Genomic DNA, 14,001 nt, shown 5'->3' on the forward strand with positions numbered 1-14,001 from the left:
CCCCTTTCACACAGCCCCTTTCTAGGCACTGTGTGAAGTAGCAGTTTCTTTCCATTACAGCTTTGCCATCATCTTGTCCCCGCCTGGACACCACAAGTGAAGGAAATTAAACGACAAGACTGTTCAGTATGATGGGTTTAATCTAAACGGACATGACTGAAACGGATGTAGCTCATCTTCTCTTGGATACAGGAAAAAAAGGGGCCGTTAGGCAGTTTGGGAGCTCTGATTGCACTCGAGCCATGCCAGGGTTTTACACTCTATGTGAAATCTTCATGCAAAGCTTCAGTTTACAGACCAGTCATTTCAAAACTGACAGATATGAAGAATACCTTAAATGTCATTACCAACCCACATCCAGGATGCAAAAAATATTGTGAACCTTGGTATCTCGAGCTGGTTTTCTGAGTAAGCATGTTGGAGCTCACCATTAGGCAAGAAGCCAAGCCAGCATCACCTACCCAGCTCACCTAGGCTGCATTTCTAACACTGGCATGAGATGCCAGTGACAGAATGAGGCCCTGCCCCTCACCGAGGTGCGAGAGGGTACAGAGCACAGCTGCAGGTAGTGACCTGCAACTTACAGCAGCATTTGAACAGTTCACAGGTGTGTTGCAGTGAGATGTGGTGAGTGTCACCTTACCCCATACTGTGGAGCGCATTTAATTTGAACCCAGTTGCACCACAAGACCCAAGCGCACGTTCTGCAATGCAAACGTATATAGCAGGTACTCAAGTTAAATACTAAACAACAAGTTGTAACCAAAACTTTAATCCCAAGGATCTCACAAAAGACATTTTACAAGTGACATGAAAATTCTTGTACAGTAAAGAAATGTTTAATTTGTAACTTTTACAATGTACCATTACACGCTCAACACATCCACTCCAGTTGTCAGTTCTGCTGTGTATTTGGTCTATTCAGAGGTTCTGGAATAGATGGTCAATCAACAATCATCTATTTAAGAAGTACTCTAGTCACATGAAGTACAAAATTAACTGACCCTATGGCTAAAGATTTATATTTCACGTAATACAAAGTAGCTCACTTCCAGGTAATGGAAGTCAGAACTAGAGCTCTGGATAAAACTGCAGCTCAGTCACTCCCCTCACAGGCCGCTCGCTCGACGTTCCTGACTATTTCCGAGAACTGTCTATGAAGCATCTGCGTCTTGTTCTGCACAAACACCGCTCATGGCCATGCTTCCGCAATGAACACATCTTCATTGCATGCCTCCTTCCAAAAGCTGAATCCCAGCAAAACATTCCCCAGCACGTCAAGACCAGAAGCATTCTATCTATGCCAGACAAACTGCTTACCATTCAACGCAACAAAAAGTTATGCATAATGGTACATTGTAAAGTGATTAATATTACAAATCATATGATCTGCTCAGAACCATATACAGATTCACATCTTTACATTTGCCACCTGTTACAAGATACAAGGAACAAAGCAAGTTCAACAGCTAAAACATTTTAAAAATGCACCAAGCTTTATGAAGTTTCAAAACAAAACAATGTTCTGTACATACTCCTCCTGTCCTCAGATCTAATGACTTCCTGTACACAGCTCCTTCTCATAGTCCTACTTCCTCTCATTTGACCTGGAGCGACTAAAGAAGAAAAGACACATTAGTAACCAGGTGCTGAGAGCAGCAGATTTTGCTTTAAACCCCTCAGCCCCAATCAGTAGATGGCAAGATAAGCATTTAAAAAATAATGTTCGTTTAATAAAACTGAGTATTTAATTCTTCAAGACAAAGAACTTCATAAGACACTAGAGATGATTCTCCACCACAACCTTCTTCAGTATTACCAAGACATGGAAACAATCACTTTCACAGATTTATTGAAAATGCATAACCACTAAAAGACTCATCCTACCTGCGAGACCTGGAAAAGGAACGAGAAGGCTTGTGATTCCTCTCCCGTGAGAGTGATCTCTCTCTTCTTCTGTCTCTGGAGAGGGACCTGGTAAAGATTACAATGCAAGATGATTATAGCATCAAAGCAAAGCTGAATTAGGTTAACAAGGCTATCTAAAAAGCTTCCCTTAAGGAAGTTAGGTTTTTAACTATTCAACCAGGGGAAACCTGTTAAAGATTATGATATTAGCCTTTCCTTCAGGTAAGGATAATCAGCTTGAGCTACACAACACAGCTTAGGTTGTGTTGATCTATTCCTTTGCAGCAGTTTACATCTGTTCAGAGTCACACTGCAAGCGACAGTGCCTCAGCTAACATGGCGTGTCCACATATACCGACACATCCCTTACAGCAATGCAGCATCCTATGCTACAAGAACGTAAAAATAGCATGTAAACTCTGGAAGCTTCAAAGACCCTAACACAAAACCACGTTACACCGCTGTGTCGTTACCACCTAACACTTTCCAGTATGGGACAGCAGAACATGGTCACTACGCTTCTTATCATCTGTACTTGTGGCTCATGGTTTATCTGGAAGGAAGTAGCACATTAACACAGAAACTTTGTGGAAAAACTGGCAGGAACCTTGGACAGCTGCAGAACAGAAGAACTAGTTACTTCCATTCTTAATATCCTTCAGCTGATAACCCTGGAATCTCAAATAGCTGTGTAAATATAGTAACTCCAGGCAAGCAATGTAACAGAAGCAAACCCTTTTCTCCCTTTTACCGAAATTACAAAGCCTACCCTGGAGTCTATTAATGCATACAGCCCAAACGTTAAACTATTTTGGTTCATTTCTTTGTAAACCTCCTGGACGAAATGGTCCATGCTGTAATTAACTGATGCATACCTGCTGCGGCTACGAGAAAAGCTTCTCCTTCGTGGTGATCTAGAACCAGAAAAAGAAATGTGAGGCCTTTTTATCAATTCTTTTAGCATTAATGGGGTGAGGCATTTCCCAACTTGTCAAACTCACTGTTGGGCCCAGGGAACGTGCCAAGAATAACTGGCATCCATCATCCAGTAAAAGGCATGGAAAGATTAGGCAGTAAAACAAAGCTCAGTGTGAACAGCACGTTTCCAACCACGAATTCACTTTAACTAAGAATGCTTCATAGCAGAATTGTCCAATGCAACACTTTCCATTTCAACTAAATACACTGCCCAGAACACCACACCAAAGTCCCACAAGTGGTTCCAAAAAAAAAAAAAAAAAAAAAAAAAAGCACAGACCAAATGTTTTGGAACCCATGCAAGCCAAAAAGGTCCATAACAAGACATAAGAGATACCAAGTGGAAAAAAGTGAAAATGCGCTCAGTGTAAATATTGATAATGCCATTAAGTGCTACATTAGAACTGCATATTTGTGATTGTCATTTTTAATGCCATAGAGTGTGTTTAGACTATTTTCTTAAAAAATAAAAATAAAAAAAAAAAAACCTTAGCTCGGCCCAGTTCATCCCAAAAAGTAATTGTTTTAAGTTTTGAAAACTGTTAGTAAAACCATTTAAAGGTGATAGGATTTTTCTGGCAAGGAAAAGCTAAGTTTGTTAGAGCTTCATTAAAAATTTAGTTTGGCATCTCACATGCAAATATACTGGTTTTTACGTTATTCACAGTGTAAGAGCTTCCATATCACCCTTAAAAGTTTTCTCAAGCAACATATGTACGTTACCACTCAATTATGCACAGCCAGCCTTTGATTGAGAAAAGTAATTACTTATAAGCCGCTTACTCCTTATTTTAACCAGCAGTAAACTGTATAAGCAGGAAAAACTTACTAGTTTTTGGTTTCAACAAGCTAGAAATGGTGAGGTGAGGCTGCCGGACTGACTGCCAAGAAGAATTTGCTGAAAAGGTTTTGCCAGATGTTGCGTTGTATTTAGTTGGTTGGCGAAGGGGGTGTTGTGGATTTTTCCTGCTTTTTTGTTAGCCGAAGGCTGCTGCTGTAGTTGTTGTGAAGACATTTGGTAAATAAACAGCTGAGCTGATTGGCCGGGAATGTGTGGGCGGTCGAGGTGGCTGCTGCCGATTTGGTTAAGGTTGGAGAGAAGGCTGAGAGAAAACAGCATGCTCGGGAACCAAAGGGCGGTGCAACCTGACGACTGGCCATGCCTGGGTCATGTGAAACGACACCAGCCAAGCTGAATGGGGCGCGCTGGTCACATGACGCTGAAAGGGCTAGTTGACTGGCTAATGCAGACTCAGAGGGTGGTGAGAAGAGACATGATGGTGACTCTGTAACGGGTTCATTTTTATTAATAGATGGACCAAAAAGCATAAAAAAAATGAAAAACAAGCCATCAGTACAACCATCTATTAGCTAACAAATACTCCTAATGTGTTATTTTTCAACAGCAAAAGGGTAAGCTTGAAACCCTGACTTGTGAGGACTTCACTCACCTGCAACAGGTAAATTCAGTCCTGCAAAAACCACGTTGCAGACTTAAACTGCCAGACAAGCTAGTCTGGGTCCAAGAACGTGTCAGTTACCAAAAATCCTGCTATATTTTAGAGCTGGGTTTGCAAACCTCAAGTGACAGGATTGTCACACGATGCTTTAATTCCAAACTAACACTAAAGTGTAAAGATTCTAGATGTTTAGAGCAACTGTTACTTCATCTATTATTAAACAGCTGCCTACTTGGAAAGTATTTAAATTGTGCAAACAAAGCGGAGAAACACATCTGTATGGAAATGCTAAGCTGCTGTATGTCATGTTTCGCCATTATGGAATAAAGGAAAGGAACAGCCTAAGTTGAAGTATGGGGAAGAAAGGGAAAGTGTGACTAGAAGATGAGCAGATTTTAGGAGGAACGAGGATAGGTCCAGGATAGAGGGCGCTGACTACCAACTTGCACAGTGACCTAAGGACAAAAGCCAACATTCAACACAACTTAAGTTCACCTCGATTTTGTGGGGTTTCGGGGGGGTTTCTTTTTTTTTTTTTTTAAGCATTTGCCATCTCCAAATTGTGATCAGATAGATGAATGTTATCCATCAACATGCTTTTAAAAAGCCTGCTTCTAGGATGCTAAGTGGTAACAGTGCCAACAGCTCTATGAGTGTACTTTGACCTAGGGTACCTGCGACGAGGAGGAGGACTTCTCCTGCGATAGTCATCTCGAGGACGCCTGCCCCAGGATGGAGGTGGACCACGGTTCCGACTCCGTTTCTCACCATTGGAGAGTTCCACTCTGACACGACACCCACAGAGGGTTCTGGGAAAAGAGATTGACATTGGTTAGCATCTCCAGGGGCAAGTCTCCACGCAGAAGAAAACTGACAGAATCGAGAGTGGGAAGGTAAAAGACAAGGGCAAAAACATTCTGCCTATACATGTTAGTTGAAGTATACAGTATTCACAGTCTAAAAGAGTAGACTCCAGCATGACAGACCAAAGGTTTAGCCACTTCTGAAAGCTTGCCATACTACTAAAGTGGGTAGAGAAGGAACCAAGGACTGTCTCCCTCACCAGTTTTGCCTCTTTATAGTAACACCATCTTGAATTTAACTAATGCACACCAAGAGGTCCAAGTTATGTCTAGCTTGGGAGTCCAACTCTGTACCATGTAAAATTAACTGTTCCAATGCTATTCTCACGCTATTAAGAAAGACTACCCTTATATCACCATACAAATAAATATTGTGTAATAAACGTGTCAAGTTGTTCGTTTTGCCAGTTGAAGCTTCCCAATTTAAACTGTATCACTACCCACAATTTCTCTTATTTTCACCAGGCAAGCCAAACACGCAAGAAGCACATTTTACCTTCCATCTAGTTCTCTTACTGCATCAGCTGCATCTCGTGGATCTTCAAATTCCACAAAGGCAAAACCAGGAGGATTTCTCGCCACCCATACACTGCGCAGTGGTCCATAGTAGCCAAAAGCTCGCTCTAGTTCAGTTTTGTTGCCATTGTTTCCAAGGTTACCCACATAAACCTTGCAGTCCAGCGGACAAGAGTCACGATGCATTGCTAGGACAAAAAAAAAAAAAGCTCATGTATATTTAGCACACAGCAAGGGTCTATTCACTTACAAGGGAAGCAGTTCTGTTGGCTGCTTTTCCCAGAAACTTCCAACAGTGATATGGTCGGACATGATAAAAACATTAACCTGTGTGGAAGGGGTGGTGGAGGGAAGGAGAGTGTTTAAAACCAAACAGAAAAGCTAGCTGCTATATCGTAATCGTGATTAAAATTCACTACTTCAGGGAACTTCCTTTACTTTTAAAACCCCCAACTTTGAAGGGCAGCGTTTCTCAGCGTCCCTCTCGCCTGCCACGGCGTTACAGCGGGGGCCGGGCCTGCAGGGGGAGCGCTGCGCGGGAGAAAGGCTCCATTGTTCTCGGAGCGGGATCCGGGGGAAGCTGCACATGCCGAGGGGAGAAGCAGCGCCATGTCCGGCAGAGGCCACGCCGGGAGCGCTCGGGGAATCCCTCCTGAGTATCTCCCCAGCGCTGCGTGAGCGGGGTGAGGAACCAGCGCTCCCCCGGAGCGGGCGGGAAAGGCGCCACCACCACCCCCGCGGCACCTCCCACCCAGCCGCACCTCGCCTCACTGGCCACGGAGAAAAGGCGGCGAGCGGGCTCTTCAAGGCAATCCGTGGTCTACCCGCCTTCTCCCCGCCCGGCTTTCCTCAGCGTAGCAGCAGCCACCGCCCGCGGCCCAGCTTTACAAAATGGCGGCTGCTCTTTGTTTGCCGCCACCGGGCCCCGCCGCTTCCATCCGCCCTGCCGGGGACCGAGACCGCGGGTGCCGCCTCCCCCCCGCCCTCCGAGGTGAAGATCCTCACCGATGCTAAGAGGGAGGGCGCGCGAAGGGAGCCCGCGCTAAATTCGTAGCCGACTCGACCCTCAACGAGACTCCCGCTCCGATTTTCCTCACTGGACAAAATGGCGGCAGGAGTCTACCCCGCCCGCCCTTATATACGGACAGCCCGCTCCTACGTGTGAGCAGGCGGCAGCAAATCAGAGGGCGCCGTTCCGCTGATTGACAGCTCCTCTCATCCCACCGCCTCCGCGCGGCCCCAAACGGCGGCGGGCGGGCTTCACCTCAGCGAGAATGGCGGGAGCTCTCAGGTCGGCAGCTTCCCCTCCTCTCGCCCAAAATTTCGCTTTAGAAACCGATTAGCGAGGGGAGACGTCAGGTCCCTCAAATCACGAAACGGCAACACGCCCAGGGAGGCTCTTTTGCTGGCTAAACGGAAAAAAGAAGGTTTTGTTTTCTTGTGTCTCCCTTACCCGGTGGGATACATTCAGACTATGTTTTTTAAGCAGCATCCGCTCATCATGAGGGTTTTACACGTATGAAAGCTTCGATTCACTAATAGCCATTTTTCCCCATGGTCAGGGGCTTTAAATGTGTTGAGCAAACCAGTGTTAACCCATAGTTTTTGGTAAATGTTATGTGTGGGCTTCCACCTACTGAGGCCCAAAAGAGGGAAGTGATTTTTTTCAGCGCTCAATAGAAAATGAGAGGATTTGAACTGAGGAATTTTACTTACAGAGGGCACAGTCGGTGGTGCTGATGTGCTTTACTAAACTCATTCATTTAGCTAGGTTTTAACAAGAGTTAAAAACCCAGCTTGCTCCAGAGGGGTTGCGTTAGATAACAAACCTTGTTTCAGGTTATCAACTAATACGAGAAACCCATCCAGGGCTGCTGCTGCAGTAACTTCCCAAAATGTCACTTTGCAGCCATATCTGTAGGCTGTGTTTAACCCAGACTTTACCTTTTTGACTTGGGCCAGAGAAGACAGATTCATCTGGTACAAGTATAATTAATAATACTTTGAGTAATATTATATGTGATAAGTAAGGCATTTTGAGTGCAAATTAATGCACATGTACTGTGTTTTCCAAGCTGGAACTGTGCATCCTCAGTCTACGAGAATTGTACCAGCATGTAAAAAAAAAATACTGGAATTAAAGACATCCTGTTGCTATAATTCATTAGAATTTTCCAAAATCTTTTGAAGCGTCCCTCATTATTTTTAAGAGCCTCTTCTCAGTAAAATCCTCCCAAGGGTCAAAATTGGCGAAGGGACAGAAAAACAACAAGGATTTTGAGGTAACTGATGCCCTAAAGTATCTTTACCATGTGTACAGTTATCTGACAGTTACCTGCTTTTAATTAATCTAATGCATTGTAATCTAAATTAGCTGATGGTTCATTTCCTGAGGCAACACAATGAAAGGAAATAATTTGAAGTTTACTTAGGGCTGTTCAGCCATTTCACTTTATGACTTCGAGATGGTGATTTTCCATGCTCGCCTCCCTTCTCGACTGGCGTTTGCAACATTAACTAGACACTGCCTCACATCACCTAATGTACATTTGACACATGATTTAAGTTTTACAATAATGAGTATTTAAAAAAAAAACCAAACCAAAACACACCAAACATTAGTTAGAGAGCAACTGGGACAACCCTGTAATCTTAACAGATCTTCTAACTCCATATCAAATTTACACATGACATATGAAAATAATTACAGATGACAGACTTGGCAACAAAGGATTTATTCAGAAGTAAGTTCACCTCCTGCAAAGTAAACACGACATTCAGCATTCATCTAGGACATACTACCTGTTCTATTCAAGGCACTTCTTACGTGCGCTTAGGCCCACCACCATGTTTTATAAATCACATGCTGTAAAAAGCACGTCATCCAAACATAATGCATTTTCAGTTTGCTTTTGGCATTATAAAGAAACTAAATGTGGCACGCAACTGTGACAAAAGGCAGAGGTCAGAACAGAGGCAACTGTATTCAGCCAAAACCCCAACCTATTTCCACAGTCGGTTTTAGGATACCCCAACATAGCCACGCAGCACTTCAGTAATTCAAAAGTCAGCGTTTTGATTGTCCTCCGAAAGATGATACCCTGAAACAGCTCTGAGCAGCACTATATATGTGTACATGTACACATATATGAAAGCTGCATTGTGTTACATTACTTTGTTCCTTATTCCAAGTTTGTAAGATAGTGTTTGAAAAATCCTGCTGCCTTGCAACTCTCTTGCTTTTGCAGTAAGAAAATGCCATTCTCGTCCAATATTTATGAGATGTACAGAACTTTTACGTTCATTGGATCTTCCATAAAAGGAAGGAGAGAACACTGACTTTACAAACAAAACCATATCTACTCTAAACAGGTGCGCCGAGACTAGATTGAAGAGGCATCTAACGCCTGCACAATTACAGTGGAACACAGTTATCTAGTTTATAACATGGCCAGACCAGAATCCATGGCCACACTGACATGAAGTAAGGTGTTATATTCAAGCTGCTGTCATGGTTTCTGAGATTTAAATCTCACATTAAAAGATGAACACATTCTAGCCATTATGATTTGGAAGAAACCTCAGCCATGTGAGCCAAATTTAAGGGATACTTCAGGAGACAGTATTTACTGAAGAATACTTCTATCAGCAATAGGATCTCTTAGAGTTGCTCCTCAAGCAAAACTAGACATTAGCAAAAATACTTATTTACTGGCATGAGTCTCTCTACAGAAAGGTCTTTTGCTAGGAAATGTCATTACACGAATCCAACAGGAACTGGTCTGAGGGGACAGGCCTTTACTTCAGTCTGAAAGCTGACTGCACGTAGTCATACCTCAGCTAGGTGCTTGTGAAGTTCTTGTGGATTCAACCCATTTTCACATCCTGCCAACAGACTAATCTTGATGAAGGCTACTTTTTAAAGAAACAGTGACTTACACTTGCCTGATCTTTAGATATATTACAACCAGCTGGCGTAAGCTTATTCCTACCACAACTGCTCTTCTGTTTACAGGTTACAAAGTCCCTGTTCCTTATTCCCTTACTTTTAAAATATATAATTTTTTACACCGTGAAAGCTTTTAGCTGTGCCTCAGACCTCAAGTAAAGGTAGAGTGAAAGAACAGACTATAATTTATACATCACAGACCTAAACTAAGACACACTCAGCATCCAGCACAGGGGCACAGCATGTCCCCAAGACTCAGCACTTGGGGATTAGTTAGCAAGAAGTCCGGTTATTTGAATGACAGATCATTTGGAGACTTAGTTCCTCAACCTTCATCCCCATCTTTCCAGGTGTGAGCCTTCTGCCATTGCTGGGGTCCCACCTCCTTCTGCATCTTTTACATCTGAGGGCTGGGTGTGGATTACAACCCCGGACCCTGCTGCTGGGAGCCCCATGACCTCTGTATGGTGGCAGACTGACGAACCGCTCTCCCTCAGGGCCAGTACACCATTTGCCGGCGCTATAAAGAAATAAGAAATCCAGACCAGCTCTCGGCCAATTCGATCCTTTAAGAAACACCTTCTTGGTCCTACAACACTAGCAACTGGGCACCCTCTCTAGCATGAAGCCCTCTAGTCTGGGGACAAGACAGCTGATTGCCAGGTAACCTCTGGGCTCCCCTGCTTCTCAGGCAGGATTTAGGGCTGCCCCTGAGCCCCAGCCCTCGACTCAGCTGGGGCCAGCACCCACCTGCCCACCTCCTCCCCCGGCCCAGCCAAACCAAGCTGCGGGCACCAGATGGCGGCATTCCCCTCTCGCAGGGGCAGATCCCGGAGAGCTCCTTTGCAGGCGAGGCAGGCCCCACGGCACTGGGGGATACCCCTCCTTTTGTTTTGTTTTTGCTCAGTCGAGGTTCTCAGCAGACTTCTCCAGTCATACTGCAACCCTGTCGAACCAGGAGCAAGCTCAGAGAGCCCAGCGGGTGTTGCAGAAGCAGCACAAGGGACTGGAGGCTTTGTCTCAGCTCCACCTGAATTTGTTTTGCACACATAAAATATTCCATCTGGAGACTATTTTGGGAAGGAAAAAGAAAGAGTCAGCCTCAGGCTTGGCTTCAGGGCAGGTTTTGCAGGACAAAACACTTATCCTTGCTACTGTGTTGAAATAGACCTGTGACTCTCAGGCACTTCTGTAAATCTGGCTTGAAATCAGTAAATGGAAAATTAAAACAGTGAGCCTGACTCACTGCTGTTCAACTCCAATTTTAATCCCCTGGAAGATGGGAGTTCTCTCAGGGATGAAGCAGTACGTAGTGGATTAGGGGCCAGGATTTAAAACTGCCCACGCAGTCCAGACGCTGGCCCTGGAGCCTACCCCCCAACAAATGCGATTACTTACGCCTCTCCGGATTGCACAAGACTGTCCCCCCAGCAATAAGAAGGTGATAAAGAAGAGCTGTAAGCGAGGGGAAGCCTGGAGCCTGCTCTCTAGGAGCTGAATTTCATCTCTTTTAGTCACCGAGGTGATGCTGCTGCTAGCCCCTTCCTGCCAGAGGCAGAGGGCTGGTGATGGCCCCTGTAGTGCTGAGAGATGCTGGTGTAGTGGTGCAAAAGTCTTCGTGGCCTGTGGGTTTGCTGCGAGGTGTCATTTCCTCTGATCTCTCAATTAGGGAGGCCAGGAAGAGAGAGCAGCCATTCATTACCAGCAGCTCAGGGGAACTATATTTACCATCCAAGTGTGGTCAAACAGTTTCCTCTCAACAGGGCGGTGTCTTTCTTTCCACACACCGCACTGAACAGCTCATATGAATTTTAGTCTGTTAGGCCAAGAGCAGTTAGTGAAAAAAAAAAAAAACCAAACCCAAGCCCAATCCAAAAAACCAAGGTCGATTTTTACATTAGAGAAGCATGAAGCCTTCTGGAGCCCACACTCCTGTTACTGGTGAATAACAGAACAGCACGTGGAAAAAAATTACCAGATCTGTCTATCCATCTCCCTACAGATAGAGGATCCCTTTGAGGCAGTACAGTCTTTGTTTAATTAAGTTTTCAAATCCCGGGCAAGAGGATCCCTCTTGCCCTAACGAGGCTATTTGCACATTTGCTTTGCTTCCTGTTCCCTCCCCCCATTCCATCTTCCCCCTCAACTGGCCTCCAGGCTTTCTCTTTCCTTTTTCTTTCATGCTCTGCAGCAAGCCATATTCCCTTCCTCCCCCACCTGGCTCCCTGGGGAGAGGACTGGAAAGCAAAACAAAAGAATCACTCACTAGGAAACTGTAATTTGCACAGCCCTCCTCGCTCAAAGGCTCCCACTGAAAAAGGTAATTCAACAGCAAAGGTACCCTCTAATGCAAAGTCAGGCCTTAAGACCAGGAAAAGCCGCCGGAGGGTGGGAGCGAAGGCTTTGAAGCCAAGGCTAAAACCTTTGATGGCTCCAAGTGTGCTTGGAGGGAGGCCCCGAGGTAACCAAACTCCAGTCAGCTGGGCATGCTGGTAACTTCCCGGGCAAAATGGGCTCCTAGTTTGCTCTACAGTGTTCAGGGCTCTTGCAGAGATTAATCTATACCAGCTAAAAATAGTAGTAGTGCTGGTTGTACAATTTCTCCTTGTGAAATTAGGAACGTTCCCATCATAGTTAGAAATACTAACTACGATGTGTGTAGCTGTGGTATAAGCTGTGCAATCGACACATTTTATATTTTCTTTAGAAATACTGCAAACCATGGAAATCAATCCCTGCAAGGATCTCTTCCCTACTGGGCGGTTAGTGCCAGTAAGTCATTGCGCCGGATGCTTCTCAAAGATCTATTGTAACTTCAGAGCAGCCTGTCCCTCACATACACCTCTCAGAGAGATGTTACAGTCACGTCCAGGGCTATTTTGACTTCTAAGTCCTTGGGTGGAAAGAAATATCCAGTGGAATAGTGTAGCCATAGCAATGCAGTTTGGCCATTACAGAATGCTTCAAGTGCCCATTGACTGATCCCATCTCAGTGTCTCTGGCCTGCCTGCAGTCACTCGGATTAACGTGATATTAGTTCTTCCGGTGGAAATGCTGGTAACTGCATTCAATGAAAATCCATTATACAATGGAGACTCAAAAAGTTCAAGGATGAATTAGACCAGATGTTTTGGACATGACTTTGGCCAAGGCTTATTAGTCCTTCAAGATGTAACTAAGAAACCTTGGTTTCACCGGCAGATAATTCAGTGTAACTGCAGTGCAACTGCTACCCTGGAAACTAAGATGTGAACCAGGCCCCTGTTGTACCAACATTTAACAAATGTCATCTTTAATTGGTGATACACTTTGTTCTCTTTAATGAGTGACACTCTCCTTAACAATTGGGACTCACGTAATGAAATCAGGAACACTTACTTGATTGCTCTGAAATAGCGGGCTCAAAATAAGCTGTCATGAGGAATATAATATTAAGCAATCTGATGTCCATAGAAGCTGCGAGAATAGATGAGGTCGTGCGAGCACTGCTAATAAGGCCTGTCTCCGTTTGGACAATGTGTTTGCTTTCACCTGAGACTGGGTTTAACAGGAACGTATGGCTGTGCCTCTCTGAAAGGAATCGGTAGCTTCTGATAACACTGAGCAAATTATCTTTTCAATCTTTCCAGGGAATTTTTCCTCAGAGATGACAAATACATTCACTTTCTTTCACTTTGAGAAATAGGAACTGGTCCTCTTAAATAGACTAGTGTTTCAGCCTAATGGTCCAGACACATCTCGAGTATCCAAATTCTACTGAAATTACCTGGTTAGCGATCATAGTGTATCAAACCTTGCACAGCATCAACTCGTAGGGTTTCAAAGCATATCAGAATTTGGCTTTTTGCCTGAGCTACTACTTGCATTTTTATTGTTTAGTCAGTTGATAACACTTCTCTGTATCTCCCCAGCTTCCAAGATTTAAAACAAGTATGTTTACTGTACAATCAACAGATTTAAATGACATTTGTACTGAACATTAAAATCCAGTGGGATCTTATTTACCAACTCCTCAGTTAGATTTTCTGTGAGTAACTGTCCCATTTTGCTGATTGTCTGTAAACTGGCATTACAGAGTTCATCAGTATTGTTTTATTTAGATTCCTCCTATGCAACTTTAGTGTCCTATATGTGAGTCCATGAGGACAGCAAAGGAGGGAGACCTTTTCTGCATACCAGAGACATTTTTCCTGATCAACCCTGGAACAACAGGTTTGAATAGCCCTTCTCCATCATCTTGGGGCACAGGAACACTGTGTTAGAATAAAAAGTTCTCACAAAACAGGAGAGACAGCAAAGGAATAAGAAACCATCCACAAACTTGTGA

General features: G+C 44.2%; 1 protein-coding gene across 2 annotated transcripts; it reads right to left on the reverse strand.

The window, feature by feature from the left end:
• Positions 1–756: 756 nt before the first annotated feature.
• Positions 757–6,870, reverse strand: SRSF3 (serine and arginine rich splicing factor 3). 2 transcript variants are annotated; one of them, XM_030000503.2, is made up of 6 exons: positions 6,731–6,870; positions 5,706–5,913; positions 5,021–5,155; positions 2,784–2,822; positions 1,888–1,974; positions 757–1,616 (listed from the first exon to the last, which is right to left on the reverse strand). In XM_030000503.2, the coding sequence occupies exons 2-6, from the start codon at positions 5,909–5,911 to the stop codon at positions 1,589–1,591; spliced, it is 495 nt and encodes a 164-aa protein (XP_029856363.1). In that variant the 5' UTR covers positions 5,912–5,913; positions 6,731–6,870; the 3' UTR covers positions 757–1,588. The 2 variants fall into 2 exon arrangements, with proteins under 2 accessions (XP_029856363.1, XP_029856364.1); XM_030000504.2 differs by lacking the exon at positions 6,731–6,870 and adding an exon at positions 6,487–6,681.
• Positions 6,871–14,001: the final 7,131 nt, after the last annotated feature.

This window comes from Aquila chrysaetos, chromosome 24, assembly GCF_900496995.4.
Source record: "Aquila chrysaetos chrysaetos chromosome 24, bAquChr1.4, whole genome shotgun sequence".
Lineage (NCBI taxonomy): Eukaryota > Metazoa > Chordata > Aves > Accipitriformes > Accipitridae > Aquila > Aquila chrysaetos.